Source organism: Culex pipiens, chromosome 1 (assembly GCF_016801865.2).
Source record: "Culex pipiens pallens isolate TS chromosome 1, TS_CPP_V2, whole genome shotgun sequence".
Taxonomy (NCBI): domain Eukaryota; kingdom Metazoa; phylum Arthropoda; class Insecta; order Diptera; family Culicidae; genus Culex; species Culex pipiens.
In genome coordinates, this window is record NC_068937.1 from 16,975,042 (window position 1) to 16,990,421 (window position 15,380).

General features: G+C 34.6%; 1 protein-coding gene across 1 annotated transcript in view; it reads left to right on the forward strand.

The window, feature by feature from the left end:
• The first annotated feature begins 677 nt into the window (after window positions 1-677).
• LOC120422461 (transcription factor SOX-10) overlaps window positions 678-15,380 on the forward strand; it is a 39,741-nt gene continuing 25,038 nt past the window's right edge. Inside the window, exon 1 of the mRNA XM_039585904.2 lies at window positions 678-1,344. Coding sequence (XP_039441838.1) covers window positions 995-1,344 — 350 coding nt within the window. The 5' untranslated portion in view covers window positions 678-994. The remainder of the gene's footprint in view (window positions 1,345-15,380) is intronic.

The following is a 15,380-nucleotide window of genomic DNA, read 5'->3' on the forward strand; positions in this document are numbered from 1 at the left end:
TAAACTTGGAGCGGATCATGCCATGGAAAGATGAGAGACGTCGCTCGATCGAATCGGCATCCCTCAAAGTGAAAAAAAAGCTTGATGGAAGAACACCGATTATAAGTTTCGAGAATTGGCACGTGTTTTGAAAACTAAAAAAACTTAAAAACAAAATACTAAACTACTAAAATACTAAAATACTAAAATACTAAAATACTAAAATACTAAAATACTAAAATACTAAAATACTAAAATACTAAAATACTAAAATACTAAAATACTAAAATACTAAAATACTAAAATACTAAAATACTAAAATACTAAAATACTAAAATACTAAAATACTAAAATACTAAAATACTAAAATACTAAAATACTAAAATACTAAAATACTAAAATACTGAAATACTAAAATACTAAAATACTAAAATACTAAAATACTAAAATAATAAACACACCCACACACTCAAGCTTAATAATTTATCAAGATATTTCCAGAAACATAATTTCTGTGCCCAAACAGTGCTTATTTGATCAAGACTCAGCGAAAGACCCTCGATTCCATCACTGTCGTCTTCGCCGTCGCCGCCGACTTCGACCGGACAGATCCCAAAATTTACATACTTGATATTCCTTCTCACTCTGTCTCACCCATCATCATTCGCCACTCACTCTTTCCTTCATTCAAACACCCGGCCGGGGCTTCCTTCTACTCGTGCTCTCTGCGCCAAGTCTTCAAGTCTCTTCAGTTTCGATTGAGACTTTGTCGCGGATGATCGTGTCGTCGTCGTTAGACCGCGCGGAGAGACGTGTTTCGTGTAGAGTTGTGTAGAGTTTTTCCCAGTGACGAGGGGGCGATTGTTGTTGTGTGGTCAAGTCGTAAAGTGGGTTTGTGTGTGCGCGTTGTGATCTAGTGTTGGTGCGGCGTGTCTTGGCGTGTGACAAACTACAATAGGATCCAGTGTGTTCCGGATCTGGTCCAAACCCGACCCCTCTCTCTTTCTTCGACACGATGAACGGCGGCATCCATCAGGATTCGCTGGCGACGACCTTGGATGACATGAAGGCGTTGGCGAGGAAAGACCCCCTCCTGGCCAAGATGGCCAACAACAATGTGACACTGATCAACATCAACAACAACAACAGTGTCAACAGCTCCGGTAGTGGTGGGTCGAGGAAAGGACTAAACAACAACAGTAATGGCGGCGGTGGGACGATTGTTTTTGCTGGATCGGCGACGACGACTGCGTCGGCGTCGGTCGAGGACAACAAGGTTGGCGCCAATGATAAGGAAAAGCTGACCAAAGCCGTGATGAAGGTGTTCGAGGAGTACAAGTGGACTCCGCCCACTAACGTGGTCAAGTAAGTCGAATGGGGGGAAAATGGCGAGTTGCGAATTGTTTTTGTGGAAGGGGAATTGGGATGTTATTTTTTTTTTGTTAAAGAATGATTCCAATATTAACAATTTATTGTCGTGCAAATAATTTTAATACTATTAACAAAGCGGCGAATTCGTTCTATAATTTGATAACTCCCGCTCTCGACGGTCCCTTCAATATCGACAATGAGAGAGTCCACAGTATTTTTGTTTGATTTCGTTTAAAACAGATACAGATCAACTAAATTAAAGCACCGATTTTCTAATTTGAAGCTCTTAATTGCTTCAAAGCTGCTGTCCCTATTCAAACTGTAGTCCCGATTCGCCCCAGTTGACGGAACTAAATTTTTATAATATTTCAATAAAAATCATAAATCAAATTGTTCATCCTTAACCATGTGTTAGACGAAATGCCCAGGGACAGTATAAGGCATTCAAAGCCAAGTTTAAAAATAACCCAAAAATGACAAACTGAACTTTCTTTTTAATCAGGAAGGTGGAAAACAACTTTCTACGTATAAATCTTCCATGGGTTTTCTCGATTTATATGATTTTCTTCCGCCATACTGTGTGTCGTCCATTGATTTATACGGTAGGTATGTAAAAAAAGTATTTACATATAATCTAAAATTAATTTTACAAACTTTTAATTCAACTAATTGTCAATATATTACCATGGAGTTGTTAAATAAACATTTTGTATCGCTAGAATAGATTTTTCGTTGGAATTTCGTACCAACCCGAAATTACGTCGTCGGAAAATCCGCCGGCATCCAAATCGGTCCACGACTCACTAGTCAACCTATGTGGCATCGGAAAATGCATAAAATTTCCGATCATTTGATACCCAAACATCTAGGTTTTATATAAAACCCACGTTTTTAAATACTCGAGCAAATTTGATTCACGAGAACTAAAATTATGAAAGTCCACACATTTTTGGCAGGTTGCTCAAACGAAACCAAAACAACGTTTTTACCTAGGTACCGTAAACTGAGGTGACTTTGATAGGTTTTCAAATGCCCGTCAAATTAATATCTAAACATTGTTGAGAATTTTGAGTATGTAAGTATTAAGGAATAGCTTATTATCGAACATATATGCAAAAATATTACTGCTATATTGGATGTATCAAAATTAGGGGGCTATCAAAGTCACAATCAAAGTGAGTTTTTGAACAAAACGTAGTACTAGGTTTCTGTCAAAGTTTAAATTGTTTACATGTTTCATCACAAAATGTGCATAGTGCCCAAGGGGTGTAAATATTTTTTTACATACTGTAAATCATTTTTTGCTTGATTAGATTATTTTTTTTTTCATTTCGTAGATACTATAATAATACACTATTGATCAGGATCAGAAGGCAACAATGCGGGACACAAATCCTTTTATTTGTCAATTTCAAAAAGAATTTGTTTAGACCTATGATTTAAATAATTTTCCCACTATTTTTCAACTAATTATCCCTCAAAATTAAATAGAGTATTTTGAACATTGTGTTACCGTTTTTCAAAAAGTAAAGGTTAAAATTATAATGGTTAAAATATCATCAGTTTACAGAAACCGAGATTGAAGAGTAGAACCGAAAATGTCAGCTTTATTTTTTTTAAACAATTCCAGTTGATTGCAGAAACTCGCCAATCTGACTGATAGACCTGGAAAATATCATAAGTGAAGTTAAAAGTTTAAAACGAATTAATTTTCTTTCTTTTAAATTAGTTCAAATAACTCGGATAGTTTAATTTAGATTTTTTTTATCTTCCAATAATTTCGATTTTTTTTAATTTTTTTCATTTTTGCGTGCTAACAGCTAATATCAAATTTTCGGAAACAAATGATTTCTTTGGAAAATGGTTATGTTAAGTCGCTGTTCTTTTTTCAACATTGTTGCATTTATGGATCCAAACCTGTAAAAAAAATATTGTAAAAATAGTCAAAGTTTTCAGCAAATCCGTTTGAAGTAGAGGTGGGCAAAACCACTCTTTTTAGGAGCCGCTCATTTTCGTTCGCTCATTAAAAAGAGCCACTCTTTTAAACGGCTCTTTCGCTCTTTTTCAAAATATAGATGAAAATGATATTTTTTAAGATGGTGTGAATTTTGAAGCTATTTCGCATTGAAATTATGTAATTTTTTTTAATAACTTTTAACGAGAAGATGCCCTTTAAAATCATAGGTCTTGGCGATCTCTATGTCAACATTTCGACTTGAACCTAAACGTGTGAATGATTGAATGGCATCCAAACTTAAATCTAGGACTTTGGATAAATTGCTATTAATTTTAAAAAGGGCGTTTATTTCTGGCAATATTAAACTCATGTCGATATTTTATTAAGAAAAAAATATTCTGTTTTTTGTTTCTATCGATCGATAAAGTCTCTAAACGCTGAAGTTTATTCGGGCGAGAGGATTTATTTTTTTCTTAAATCTCTAAGAAATTTAGTAGATTTTTGATAATAATTGTCAAGTTAAGCAATTTGAAATTTTCAAATTTGTATTCGGCTAATATTTGAATGTACGATGAATACAAAAAAAAGTTTCTTCATTTAGTTTTTAAAAAAACATTTACTTTTGGAATTCAAAAAACAATAGGAGACTGAAAATATAAGCTTGAAAACTATTAGGTGGTGTTAAAACATTGACATCAATGCTACTGAGAGTCTTTCAATATATATTGATGAGAAAGTTGCTAAAGACTCTCGAATGAAATATGACGATTCAGCTCTGAAAATGTCGGTAAAGATCCCCTCATTAACATGCCGTTTTTATCCTAAAGTACTTGAAAAAGTACAATAAGGGACAATGTTGGGATTATTTTTTATTGGCATTGAAATATTTGAAATTGTATTTTCATTTTTCACAAACAAATTTAACACTACAATCTGTTGGAAATTCAATAAATTATATTTATAACAAGTGTAAAAAATATTCCATTTCGGAACGGTTTAAAAAAGAACCGCGGTTCTTTTTTTGTGAGCCATGGTTCGTTCGCTCCTTTTAATGAACCGGCTCTTTGAGCGGCTCGCTCTTTTTTTGCCCACCTCTAGTTTGAAGACTGCATTTTGTAAGAAAAATAATCGATAGATTCCATAGTATAAGTTGAAGTCGAAGTCTAAACTTTTTGATAGTAAGGTACAAAAATCTGACAGAACAGTAACTGCCTAAAATATGTTTTGTAAGAACTTCAGACTAGGTACTAATAAATGGAAAACACATAAAATATCAAAATCTTGCCCAAAACTTAAACTTAATTCTGTTTAAAAGGTTGTGAAAAAATACATTCCTGCAACAAGAATTGTTTTTTTTGCAGATGTTTGAATTTGAGGTAGGTTTTTGACCAAAAATGACCACATGAAAAAATATTTTAAAAAAACTAAAAATTACTTAAATGTTTGCAAAACTATACTTCCAAAATTGTAGCATGGCAATACGATTCCCTCGAACTAGTAACGCTGGTGGATGGCTTGTTTTGACCCATAATTTTTGTGAGCATCATTTTAAATTCATTTGATGTCACACCAAAGAGTGTTTTTTTTAACCTTTTATGAATGCAAAAGTATTTTATAATTAAAAGAAGAGTGTGAAGAATCAAACTTAATGTATAAGCTTGGCATTTTGGTCAAGTTTGTGGGTGCAATATTACACAAAATTTCGTAAAATATAGCAAAATTTATTTTACATTTAGGCCTCTTACATGCAGCTGGATTACGACTTTGTTTTTGCTGTGTACTAGACAAATTGATTAGATCAGATCTCATATTCCTTTTCGTGGATTCAAATTCCTACGCTGCGTGATTGTGGATAGGCCATAAATCGTTTGAAGCTTGCTTAAAATAATTTTTCTTCATCCAAAAAATTGTCATTCGTCACCAACTTTTGAAAGTGTTAAATAGATTTCTTGTCAAGTGAGATTCCCAAGTAACTTCGATGCACTAAATAGTGGTATTCAGGGCTGCGGAGTCGGGTCATATTTCGAATGACTCCGACTCCGACTCCGACTCCGGCTTTCTGAGTTATGTCGACTCCGACTCCGACTCCGGCTCCGGCATTCAGCTCCAACCGACTCCGGCTCCGACTCCGACTCCGGCCTACCAACTCTAGCCGACTCCGACTCCGACTCCGACTCCAGCTTTCAACAAATTGTTGACTCCGGCTCCGACTCCGACTCCGAAACCTGCTCAGTATTAAGAATACCTAAAAAAATGTATTCATAACATCACTCACATGTTCAGTTCACACTTGCGTGAATACCGTAAACCGGGGTGACATTGACAAGTTGATTTTTTTGTTTTGCAAAATGATAAATACGAATTTATTACAAACAGAATGATATGGAATCAAAGCTTGGTAGAGAAGTATTCGAATCATATCAAGAAGTAGTTTTCAACAAGTTTTTAAATGTTTCGAAAGTTAATTACCTAAAATTATGAATACATTGATAAATAGGACTATTCAAATACTCTAGTTTTCAAGTACACCTAGTTTCGAGTAGGAATCTCGCAATCGAGAACGCCAAGGCATTGCTGAAGAGCGAACAATTTATTTATTTATTTATTTTAGGTTTATTCATAAGAAATTTTAATCGATATTGATCGACTTTTCTGAAGAAAAATCATTTAAAATCAAAAAAATCTTTACAAAAAGTTGCTTTAGAAAGAGTTTGAAAAATTTTGTCAAATTTGAATTAATATAAATAGAGCGTTAAATTTTCCAGGAAATTTTTAAGTTATTAAAAAAAAATCTAATAATAGCTTGACTCCATTTGAAAATTCACACAACAACAAGAAATTGTTTAATTTTTCTAATTTTATAAGCTCAAATCGTACAATAAATCAAAAATGTTCTTTGTTATTTTCTGTTGAGATGTGTTTTATTTATCAAAGTGTTTGGAGAGTAAATAAAATGAATCCATACTGCACAATTTTTTTTTTAACTTGCCTTTTTGACCAGTTTGAGAGAGTATGTTTGACAAATTAAGTTCCACTATATATTTTTAATATCTTGACAGATACGTATTTCAGAAATTAGGTACGTACGTATGCAGAAATTAGGTTTTTCATAACACATAAATTTTCTAAACCAATTCATTTTTCATTTCATTTGATCCTGGTAAACAAACACGTAAACAATCTCAATTTAGCTTTGGCGTTAAAGGGTTTAAATATTCTTAATTCTTTATCCAATTATTCTTCGAAAAGTTTATCTAAATTGTAATAGTTTATTTCCATTAAGCAAGGTCTATGCTTGATATCAAATTGAGTTTCTTCATTTATTATTTTTTCTAGAGCATTTTCAAAAAAAATTGTTCCAAAAAAATTCCAAGAAAATGTATACTTCCGCTTAAATTTCGGGAATTCCCGGGAAACGGGAAATATTTTTTACGGGAATTCCCGGGACGGGAAATTGGACGCTCTTGAAAAAAAAAACATAAATAAAAGCAAAAAGAGGCAGTCAAGAATGAATATTTTTTTAAATTTGGCTACTCAACCACAATTGTTTACTATTTTATGAATTATTATACTACCAACATGGGTAAGAAAGGATTAACAGGTTATCATTTAGTGAATAAGGTGAAATAATACAATCAGAGCTATCCAATCAAAATAAAAATGCTTCAAAAACATAATGGCATCTAATAAATGCTTTGAACCAAAAAAATATTTATATGAAAAAATGTCAACGCAGTGTACGCGATTCAAATTTGGATATTAAAGTTTTGGAAATTATCCTGCATCATAAAAAAATACTGAACAATAAATAAGTTCATATATTGTGTTAAATTTTAGATAACTCCGACTCCAGCTCCGACTCCGGGTTTATCAGAAATGTTCGACTCCGGCTCCGACTCCGACTCCAGCTCATAAAATTTAGACGACTCCGACTCCGACTCCGACTCCAGCTATTCAAGTTTTGACGACTCCGACTCCGACTCCAGGTCCCCAAAAAGACCCGACTCCACCGACTCCGGCTCCGACTCCGACTCCGACTTCACAGCCCTGGGTATTATTATATTATTTTATTATATATTATTATATCAGTTTTTCAAAATATTTGATCAATGCTAAATGTATCACATTGATCAAAATGCATATTTAATTATTCTTTCAGGATTCATCTTATCATAAAACGTTACTTAATCCACCCTTAGGTGGTTGGTGCCTTCCTCACATTCGTTGGAAAGGTCATTTAATTACCTATCCAAAGATAGGTCGCATGATATATTTGGACAACGTTTTCATCATGATATTTGAGATCCGGTTTCCAAAAACTACATAAAAAACACTTAAGCGCTAATAACTTTTGATAGGGTTGCCAGATCTTCAATGTATTGGTCGCGTTGGAAAGGTCTTTTAAATACCTTTCTAAAAATGTATAACATGCTAGGTTTTTTTTTACAAAAACCACCCTTTTTACAATAATCCGGACTTTTGCTAAAATCGTTTTTTTAGCATAACTTTTGAAGTACTTAACTAAACTTTATAATTTTTAATAGCGACTTATGGGACCCCAAGACGGATCGAATGACGCCAAAATGGACAAAATCGGTTTAGCCAGTGCTGAGATAACCCAGTGCATTTTTTTTTGATCAGCATCCCACCACACACACCGACTTTTGCTCAGAATTTGATTCTGAGTCGATAGTTATACATGAAGGTGGGTCTAAGGGGTCTAATTGAGGAGTTCAGTTTTCGAGTGATTTTATAGCCTTTCTTCAGTAAGGTGAGGAAGGCAAAAAGTTTGATTTATAACTAAAATAAAAAAAATCAATTACACATGTTTTTTTTAAATTGCTTTGTATTTTTTTAAAATTTCACTTTCAACAAGGTTACAAAAGCCTACTTCAAAAGCATTGATAAAAAAATAAAATAAAAATGACAAGAGGTCCAGACTCAAATCTAACCTTATCTCAAGAGCGATGTGTCATCGCTGCCGTCGCTGCCGACGAGCATCAAATTAGTGTGGGAAATATTCCCATCCTCCAAAACCCTCCAAAGTCACAACTCCTCAAAAACCCACCGAGATGAAAAAAAAACGCCTCAAATTGACGCGTTTACATTCTCGTTAGCATCTTCCCCGGAGTCGGTATTTATGGATCTTCGAAAAGCTTTCCTCGGATCTTCACACCTTCCACCTGATTTTGAGCTGTTTTTTTCTTTGTTTTGTTGTTTGACCCATTCGTGCCGAAATTTTCTCCCAATTTAGTTTATGACCCCGTGGTTGTTTGAAGGTTTGTAGCCGGTAACCGTCAACTCGTGTTGTTTTGTGATTTGGGTTTGCAACTAAAACTTCAAATTTCTCAAGTTCAAAGCTGGCTCGGTGCACGGTACCCAAAAGTTTGGCTTTGAAAAAAGGCGAAAAAGGAGGGTTCCAGCCGATTGGAGGTGGCATTAAATTCCCATGTGTTTGGTTTGCGGCTTGGAACGTGTGCTGACATTGCGTGGGTTTCTCTCTTTGCGGCAGCGGTCATTTTGATGTTAATTTGTATTTTATAGTTGACAAAAAGAGGGATATACGCCAAATGAGGGCGCCACCTTCTTTATTTTGAATATTTTTGCGTGTAAGTGAGAAAACTGTATTCAGCTGGAATTATTTCTCAAGAAATGTAGGTAGTTAAGATGTGAGAAACAAATCTCAACAGAAGCGAAAATAGCGAAAAATCCTCGCCGCAGACAGAATTAACAATCGCTAACGAAACATGTCAACAGTGACAAAACGCATCTTGCACGTTGAAAAACACACATCTGCAGAAAGAAACTGCATTTTGTTTGTAGATTAGCACTGTTGCACTAAAATGACGCTGGCGGCGACAAAACGGAATGTCCCATTAAGGTTAGATGACCCCCCGGCCAAGGGGCTTGGTGTGCGCTAATTAGAACCCGACGGACAACTGCACCGCGACTCTAAACAATTTGACAAACTTATTTTGCGACGATCGCACGTTTCGCTTGATTGAAAATTGCCGCACTGGTGTCATTACTGATGCCGATTCACACCAGGGTGGTTCATTTAAAAAAATATTAGATATTTCACTGTCATCACCAGGGGGTAGCGAAGAAGACGCCATCTTGGAAGTTCAGAAAACAAACACTGAGAATCAGTATTATACATATTAAGTTGGTTACACGAAGTGTGTTATCCTGGTTGAACTCAAAAGTCCCATGCAAATGTGTAAAAGCAAACTGGAAAATGTGTAATGCCGATTCTCAGTGTACGGGCGCACTGTTTTGTCGACCAAAAGAAAAGAAATGCAAAAAAAGGTAAACAGAAAAATCACTTTTTTCGATATGAATTTTCAGCCAATATTGGGATGGAATCTACAAGAATATGATAGAATTTGCCATCAGCAACACAATTTACGTGTTTTTTCAGGAGTTTATCGTTTAAATTGCGCAAAATTTTAAAATCAAAAACCCAAACAATTTGACAGCTAGTGCTTTTGTTGTGGACTCTCATTTGACAACCGTGCTAATGTCGACTGCAGTTTGCTTTGGTCGGAATAGGGTCCCGGTCAACGAAATTAAAAAATCAATATAATTTATGTTTCCATCTGCTCCAAACCAACCAGGTCATCTCAAATTAAGAACCCATTCGAAGAAATCCCCTATATTAATTACTCTCAATTGAATCTCTCTCTAGCCCCTCAATTCTGTACAATCCGCACCCACAAAAGGGGACCGCTTACACCGAGCTTAAGAGTCCGTTCAAGAAATCAAGTACTCAAAATTGTACTCCACTCTTTATCCCGCGTTAATCAATGTTTAATCATCGTCCACAATCCAATCCGACCGCCAAAACTCGCTCAAGTGTCAAACAACAAGAGGCCAGAATCTGGAGCAATAGACCGACACAACCGACGGCGGCTCGACCCGACATCGGGATGAACACCGACAATAACATGTGTAAACAAACCGGCCATTTGCCGCCCCAAAAGGCCCGCAAGTTGACTCAGCAATCAAGTATTTGCCTGGCAGCATCCCACCCTTAACAAAAAATGAAAAAAATCGAATGAAATATAGAGTGGCCGCGCAGCGCTTCGATATACTTGACCAAAGAAGTACTCGTCGGAGCTTGTCATCGCGCGGGGAGCTTCAGAGCGCGGCGGAGGCCGCCAAAGCTTCGGAGCGCGCAAATAGATAGACAGGGTGGTATAGATCAAGACCTCATCCGACGGAGGGGCGATCCCCCTCGGTTGACGCACGGTGGGATTATCATGTTTCTGGTCAAGTATTGAATAATTTTGCAAAATATACAACAGTTTCTAACAGATTAAAAAATTTGGAAAAAAAACATGCAAAACCACAAGAAATTGCCGAGAGCTCAACTTGGCCAAAACAAAATTATAGTCATGCAAACATTGGAAAAGTTCCCATTCAGTGACTTATTGTGCCAAATAAACCTCCGTTATCCATCGAACAACCGTGGTAGCCGAAACTACAAAGGCACAGGTGCGACGTGTCAAAGGTCTTGGGATCGATTCGCGGTGTTGACACTTTTTTTAGACTGAATCAAGGAATGAACCTTGGAGAATAATGTGCTCAATGATTTTGTGATTTTTTCTCTCAGTGTGTTCATAACACTTTTTACAAGACCTAAATATTTTCAAATGTTTCCATTTTGAAATTAATTTCACCGTGCAACCAGACATGCATCCGCTCTAAGTGCTCTTTCACAAGAGTTCACTTGGATTTTTACGTAGAGGAGGTCCTGATTTGGAAATAATGTTAAAACATGTTTTTTTGGAATGGTCACATCTCTTTGTAAAAAATAATCAGAATTTAAACATCAAATGTTAGATGTGATTAGAAATAAAATAAAACTTTTTTTTCAAAAAGATGATAATTTTTCTAAAGAGTCTCTTTTTTAACAATCAAAATTGGATCAATAGTTCTTTCTATATTCCAATATTGCACAATATTGCACTTTTTGAAAATACAGAAAAAAAAATATTTTTGTTTCAAACGACTCAAAATTTTGTAAATATTTGCACTATATTAGATTTTTTTTTTGTGTAAAATGCTGAAATAAATTAAATATCGTATTTAAAAAAAAAAATAATCATAAATTTCAGCATGGTTATCAAAAGCCGAAAAATTTGTTGTTCATTCTCACTGAATTAGAATTTTCGTGTGAAATACTCTTTTTTCACAATCTATTGTAATTTTTCAACCGGTGAGGAATTCCTCCATGGGGAGGGGGGGGGGGGGGGGGTGGGGGGCATTCTTGGCGATACTTGGGATACAACAGAAATCCAATGCATTGAAACGAATTTGAAAAGAAAATAACTTATATCCCTGAAACTATCATGCTCACATATCTTCATTATTTTGAAATTATACTGTTCACATCCATGATCAGCAATAGTTTCTTGAAGAGAGTAAAACAATCATTTCTGGGTGTTTTTATACATTTAAAAAAGCTGCTTTTTAGAATAGCATAGAATTTAAATATGTTTTTGTGAGATGTTGGCCAATTGAGATATTAAACAGTTTTAGTGAGCTTATTAATTCACTCAAATATTCACAGTTCTATAAACTTGTTTCATAAATTGCAAAGTTTTAGCTTTTTTTATTATAATGCCGTTGCAAATATTTTTCAAAGCATATGTCACTCCCCCCACCCCCTCTTAAAATTTGACTCTAAAATCAGGGGCCATGAAACACAAATAAATAAAATCTTCAAATTTATAGGCATTTTCAGTAGAACAAATATCATATAAAATGTGAAAACTTGTTATTCGTGCTTTCACTAATGATTGAAATGCAATATGACTCGATTATTTTACAAACAAAACTAGTTTTAACCAAATTTTAGGAAAAATTCTGATTTTTTAACTATTTTTCCTAAAGTTTATATGTATTTTGTTAAAAAGCTCATAAACTTAGTTAACTAAAAATAACATATTTTTTTCTTGAAAATAATATGAGCAGCCATCAATATGGTACATTTGACGTTAAAAATAAAGTTTGAACACCTTAAATCTGATTTTAAAAAGCAAAACTATGACTATCAAAGTCACCCAAGAATTCAAAATAAGGATTGTCAACGCAACTATTTTTTTAAACATTATTGAAAAAACTTTTTTTCAAAATAGTGGCCTACAGCTGAAAAATATTTCACAAATAATTTTGAATCATATCAATGTCACCCCGGTTTATATATGTTAAAATTAAAAAATCTTCATGTTTTGAAGGATTTTTTCGATTGATATGGTGCCTTCGGCAAAGTTGTAGGTGTAGAAAAGGACCACACCGAAAAAAACACACATACAAAAAACCCTTATTTTGAAAATCATTTTTTTCCACTCAAGATTGATTTCTACAAAAAACATCTTTTAATAAAACTCAGCAAAAAGATAAAAAATCTTTGATCAAAATATTTTTAGAAAAAATGGAGATTTAAAGAAGGGTAAAAAAATTTAGTCGATTTAATTTTTTATTATAGAATCAAGTACAAAAAGAAATGTTTTCTAATAATTGCTTTTTTGAGGTTACCTTTCTCGAAAAGCTGTTTTTTTCAATTTATCAAAAAAGTGCTTATGTTTGTCCATTAAAAATATATTTTCATAAAGCTGAGAAAATTTCCTACTTTTTGCTTTTTTGAACTTTTTTTTGATCTTCGGTATCTCGGCAACTAATGATCCGATTTTTAAAGTAAAAAGTGAATAGTTTGTTAAATTTGCTGCTTTTAAGATAATAAATATGTAGATTTTTTTTAAATTTCGATGATTGATTACTTTTTTCAAAAATCATAGCTTAGTCCAAGATTTTTCCCTCCTTCTGGAATTTTCTTAAAAGATGGTTTGTTATGTCCCTAAAATATATAAAAATTAATAAAAACAGTGTTTTTTTGGAAATCACTTTTTAGTGATAAAATAGTAGTTTATGCAACAAGTTGCAAAAAGAAGATTTTTTCAGCACGAGTTGTACATTTATCCATGTTTTGCAATTCCGAAAAACGCTTATTTAATGGAATTTTATGTCAAACATTCATGTGTTTAGTAAATTCATCGTTCAAAACAAAACAATATTGAAAAATGTTACTTTTCGATACTAGTGCTGAAAAGTTTAACTTTTCAGCACCCATTTCAGTGCTGAAAAGTAGAACTTTTCAGCACTGTTTTTGAAAGGTATTAATTTTACATTCTGTTATTTTTGGTAGGGAAAAGTAGGCAGTTTCGTTTCTCCAGAAGGGCAGGAAAAGTTGACAGTTTCACAGTGGAATTGCAAAAAAGTAATTTTTAAAATCAGCAAAACCAAAAAAAAACCATGGATCATTTTATTTAGCTGTAGTTCTACAATTTTTCCAATACAAAAATTCTTCTAAATGAGATAGATATTAAAATTTTTATTTTTTTATTTTTAGAAAGCGACTTCAATTGAGTTATCGCTTATCGCTATCGTTATACTTCGGATCACGATCGAATTATACTAAGGTTATCGTTAACAACCTTGGCATGTTTTTAAAAGTATTCTAACGTTATTTTTGTAAAGGTCTAAATTTTGGGCCTTTCGTCGAAAATGCACTTAATTTTAAAAAGCGTGTCATGAATATAAACGTAAAAAAATCTCTAGTATTGTAATTGTTTTTTAATTCAATTAGTTTTTATTAGTAAATAATCAATTTAAAATCTCGTGTTTCTTATAACCTAATAGAGTTTTGGAGTTTCTTTCAACTATGGTTAACACTATAATCAATTCAGATGCAATTGGATATTCTAACAATGGATTTGGCAAGAGAAGGAAAAATATTGTCATTGTTTTTTTATTATAATTGTTGATGATTCAAAAAAGCATTCTAAAACGTTTGAAGAAATAAATTTTTCAAATGCTCCACCGTGCCCAGTTTGCTTGAAGCTTCCCTGCGCGGCCGGCGGCCTCATCGGCATCGGCACTACGATCACATGTCCATGGCGCGGTGAAGCTTTTGACGGTTTGTTTTGGACCTCGCGCCACCACCTCGAGAAATCAAAATATTTATTACAAATCATAGGCGGCGGCGTCGGCGGAATCCGACTTAGATCGAGCACGTGTTGATTCGTACGATTTGCCGCGATTGTCCCAGTTTTAGGCTTATTTTGAAAATTGTCAGCTTCTAAAAGCTTGTGCGGGATGCCTCGCCAGATCCCTTTAAGACGGTGGCATCAGCCGGGAGCGCATTAAGACTCATTCATGCCATTTAGCGTCAAGGTGTAAAATGGCTCAAATTTATGCATGTGTTTTCTTTCCCCAGGTGTGTGTGTTAAAAGTGGGTAGCACCTCGAATGTCCCGGACGCAAATCCGCGTGTCACTTTTAAGTTTTAATTTCTTATTAAAAATTGTGTCCTCCACATTTTTCAAGCCATTTTCTTACTAAATTCACTCAACCGCAGCTGAGCACGATCACGGTGGTCTGTAATCACCGTTGCTGATCCTCTATCAAATTCAAATCCCACTGTCTGTGGCCGTCAGGGAGAGTACCTCTTGAGCATGTCACGGCGGGCAAGGTTGATGATGGCTTGTCGGGGGGGCTCCTTAAGGCTTCCATAGGTGTACTGCGGCTACTTGTTCCGATGGTTGGAAAATCGTTTCCAAAGAACTCCGCAGCCTCACAAGAAGATTTCGTAATTGAGAGTTTGTTCAAGAATCTTGGAGATGATGCATTTTGTTCGAGTTGTAATTTGTGTTGCTCGTGTTAGTCACGACATAAAATCTCAAATTGATTACCAAAATTTCAGCATTACATCCAGAGAAGTGTTTTAAATAAAGCTATAAACTGCAGTAAATCACAGTTTTGGGTCCCCAATTTGATTTGCTCTATATTAGTTTAATATTTTTGGAGCTCGCCATCTACGATCAATGTTTACGTACGTTAGGCCAATCCCTAATAATCCCGATTAGTGACGGGACATTTTAATTTATCGCCCAACCGCGGCCAAAACTCCCTTTTCTAACGACAAACCATAATCATGATTCTGTCGTTTCGAGCATAAACTAGAAAAAACAGCGAAACAAGTGACAGAGCAGAAGTAAGTTAAGGCAGAA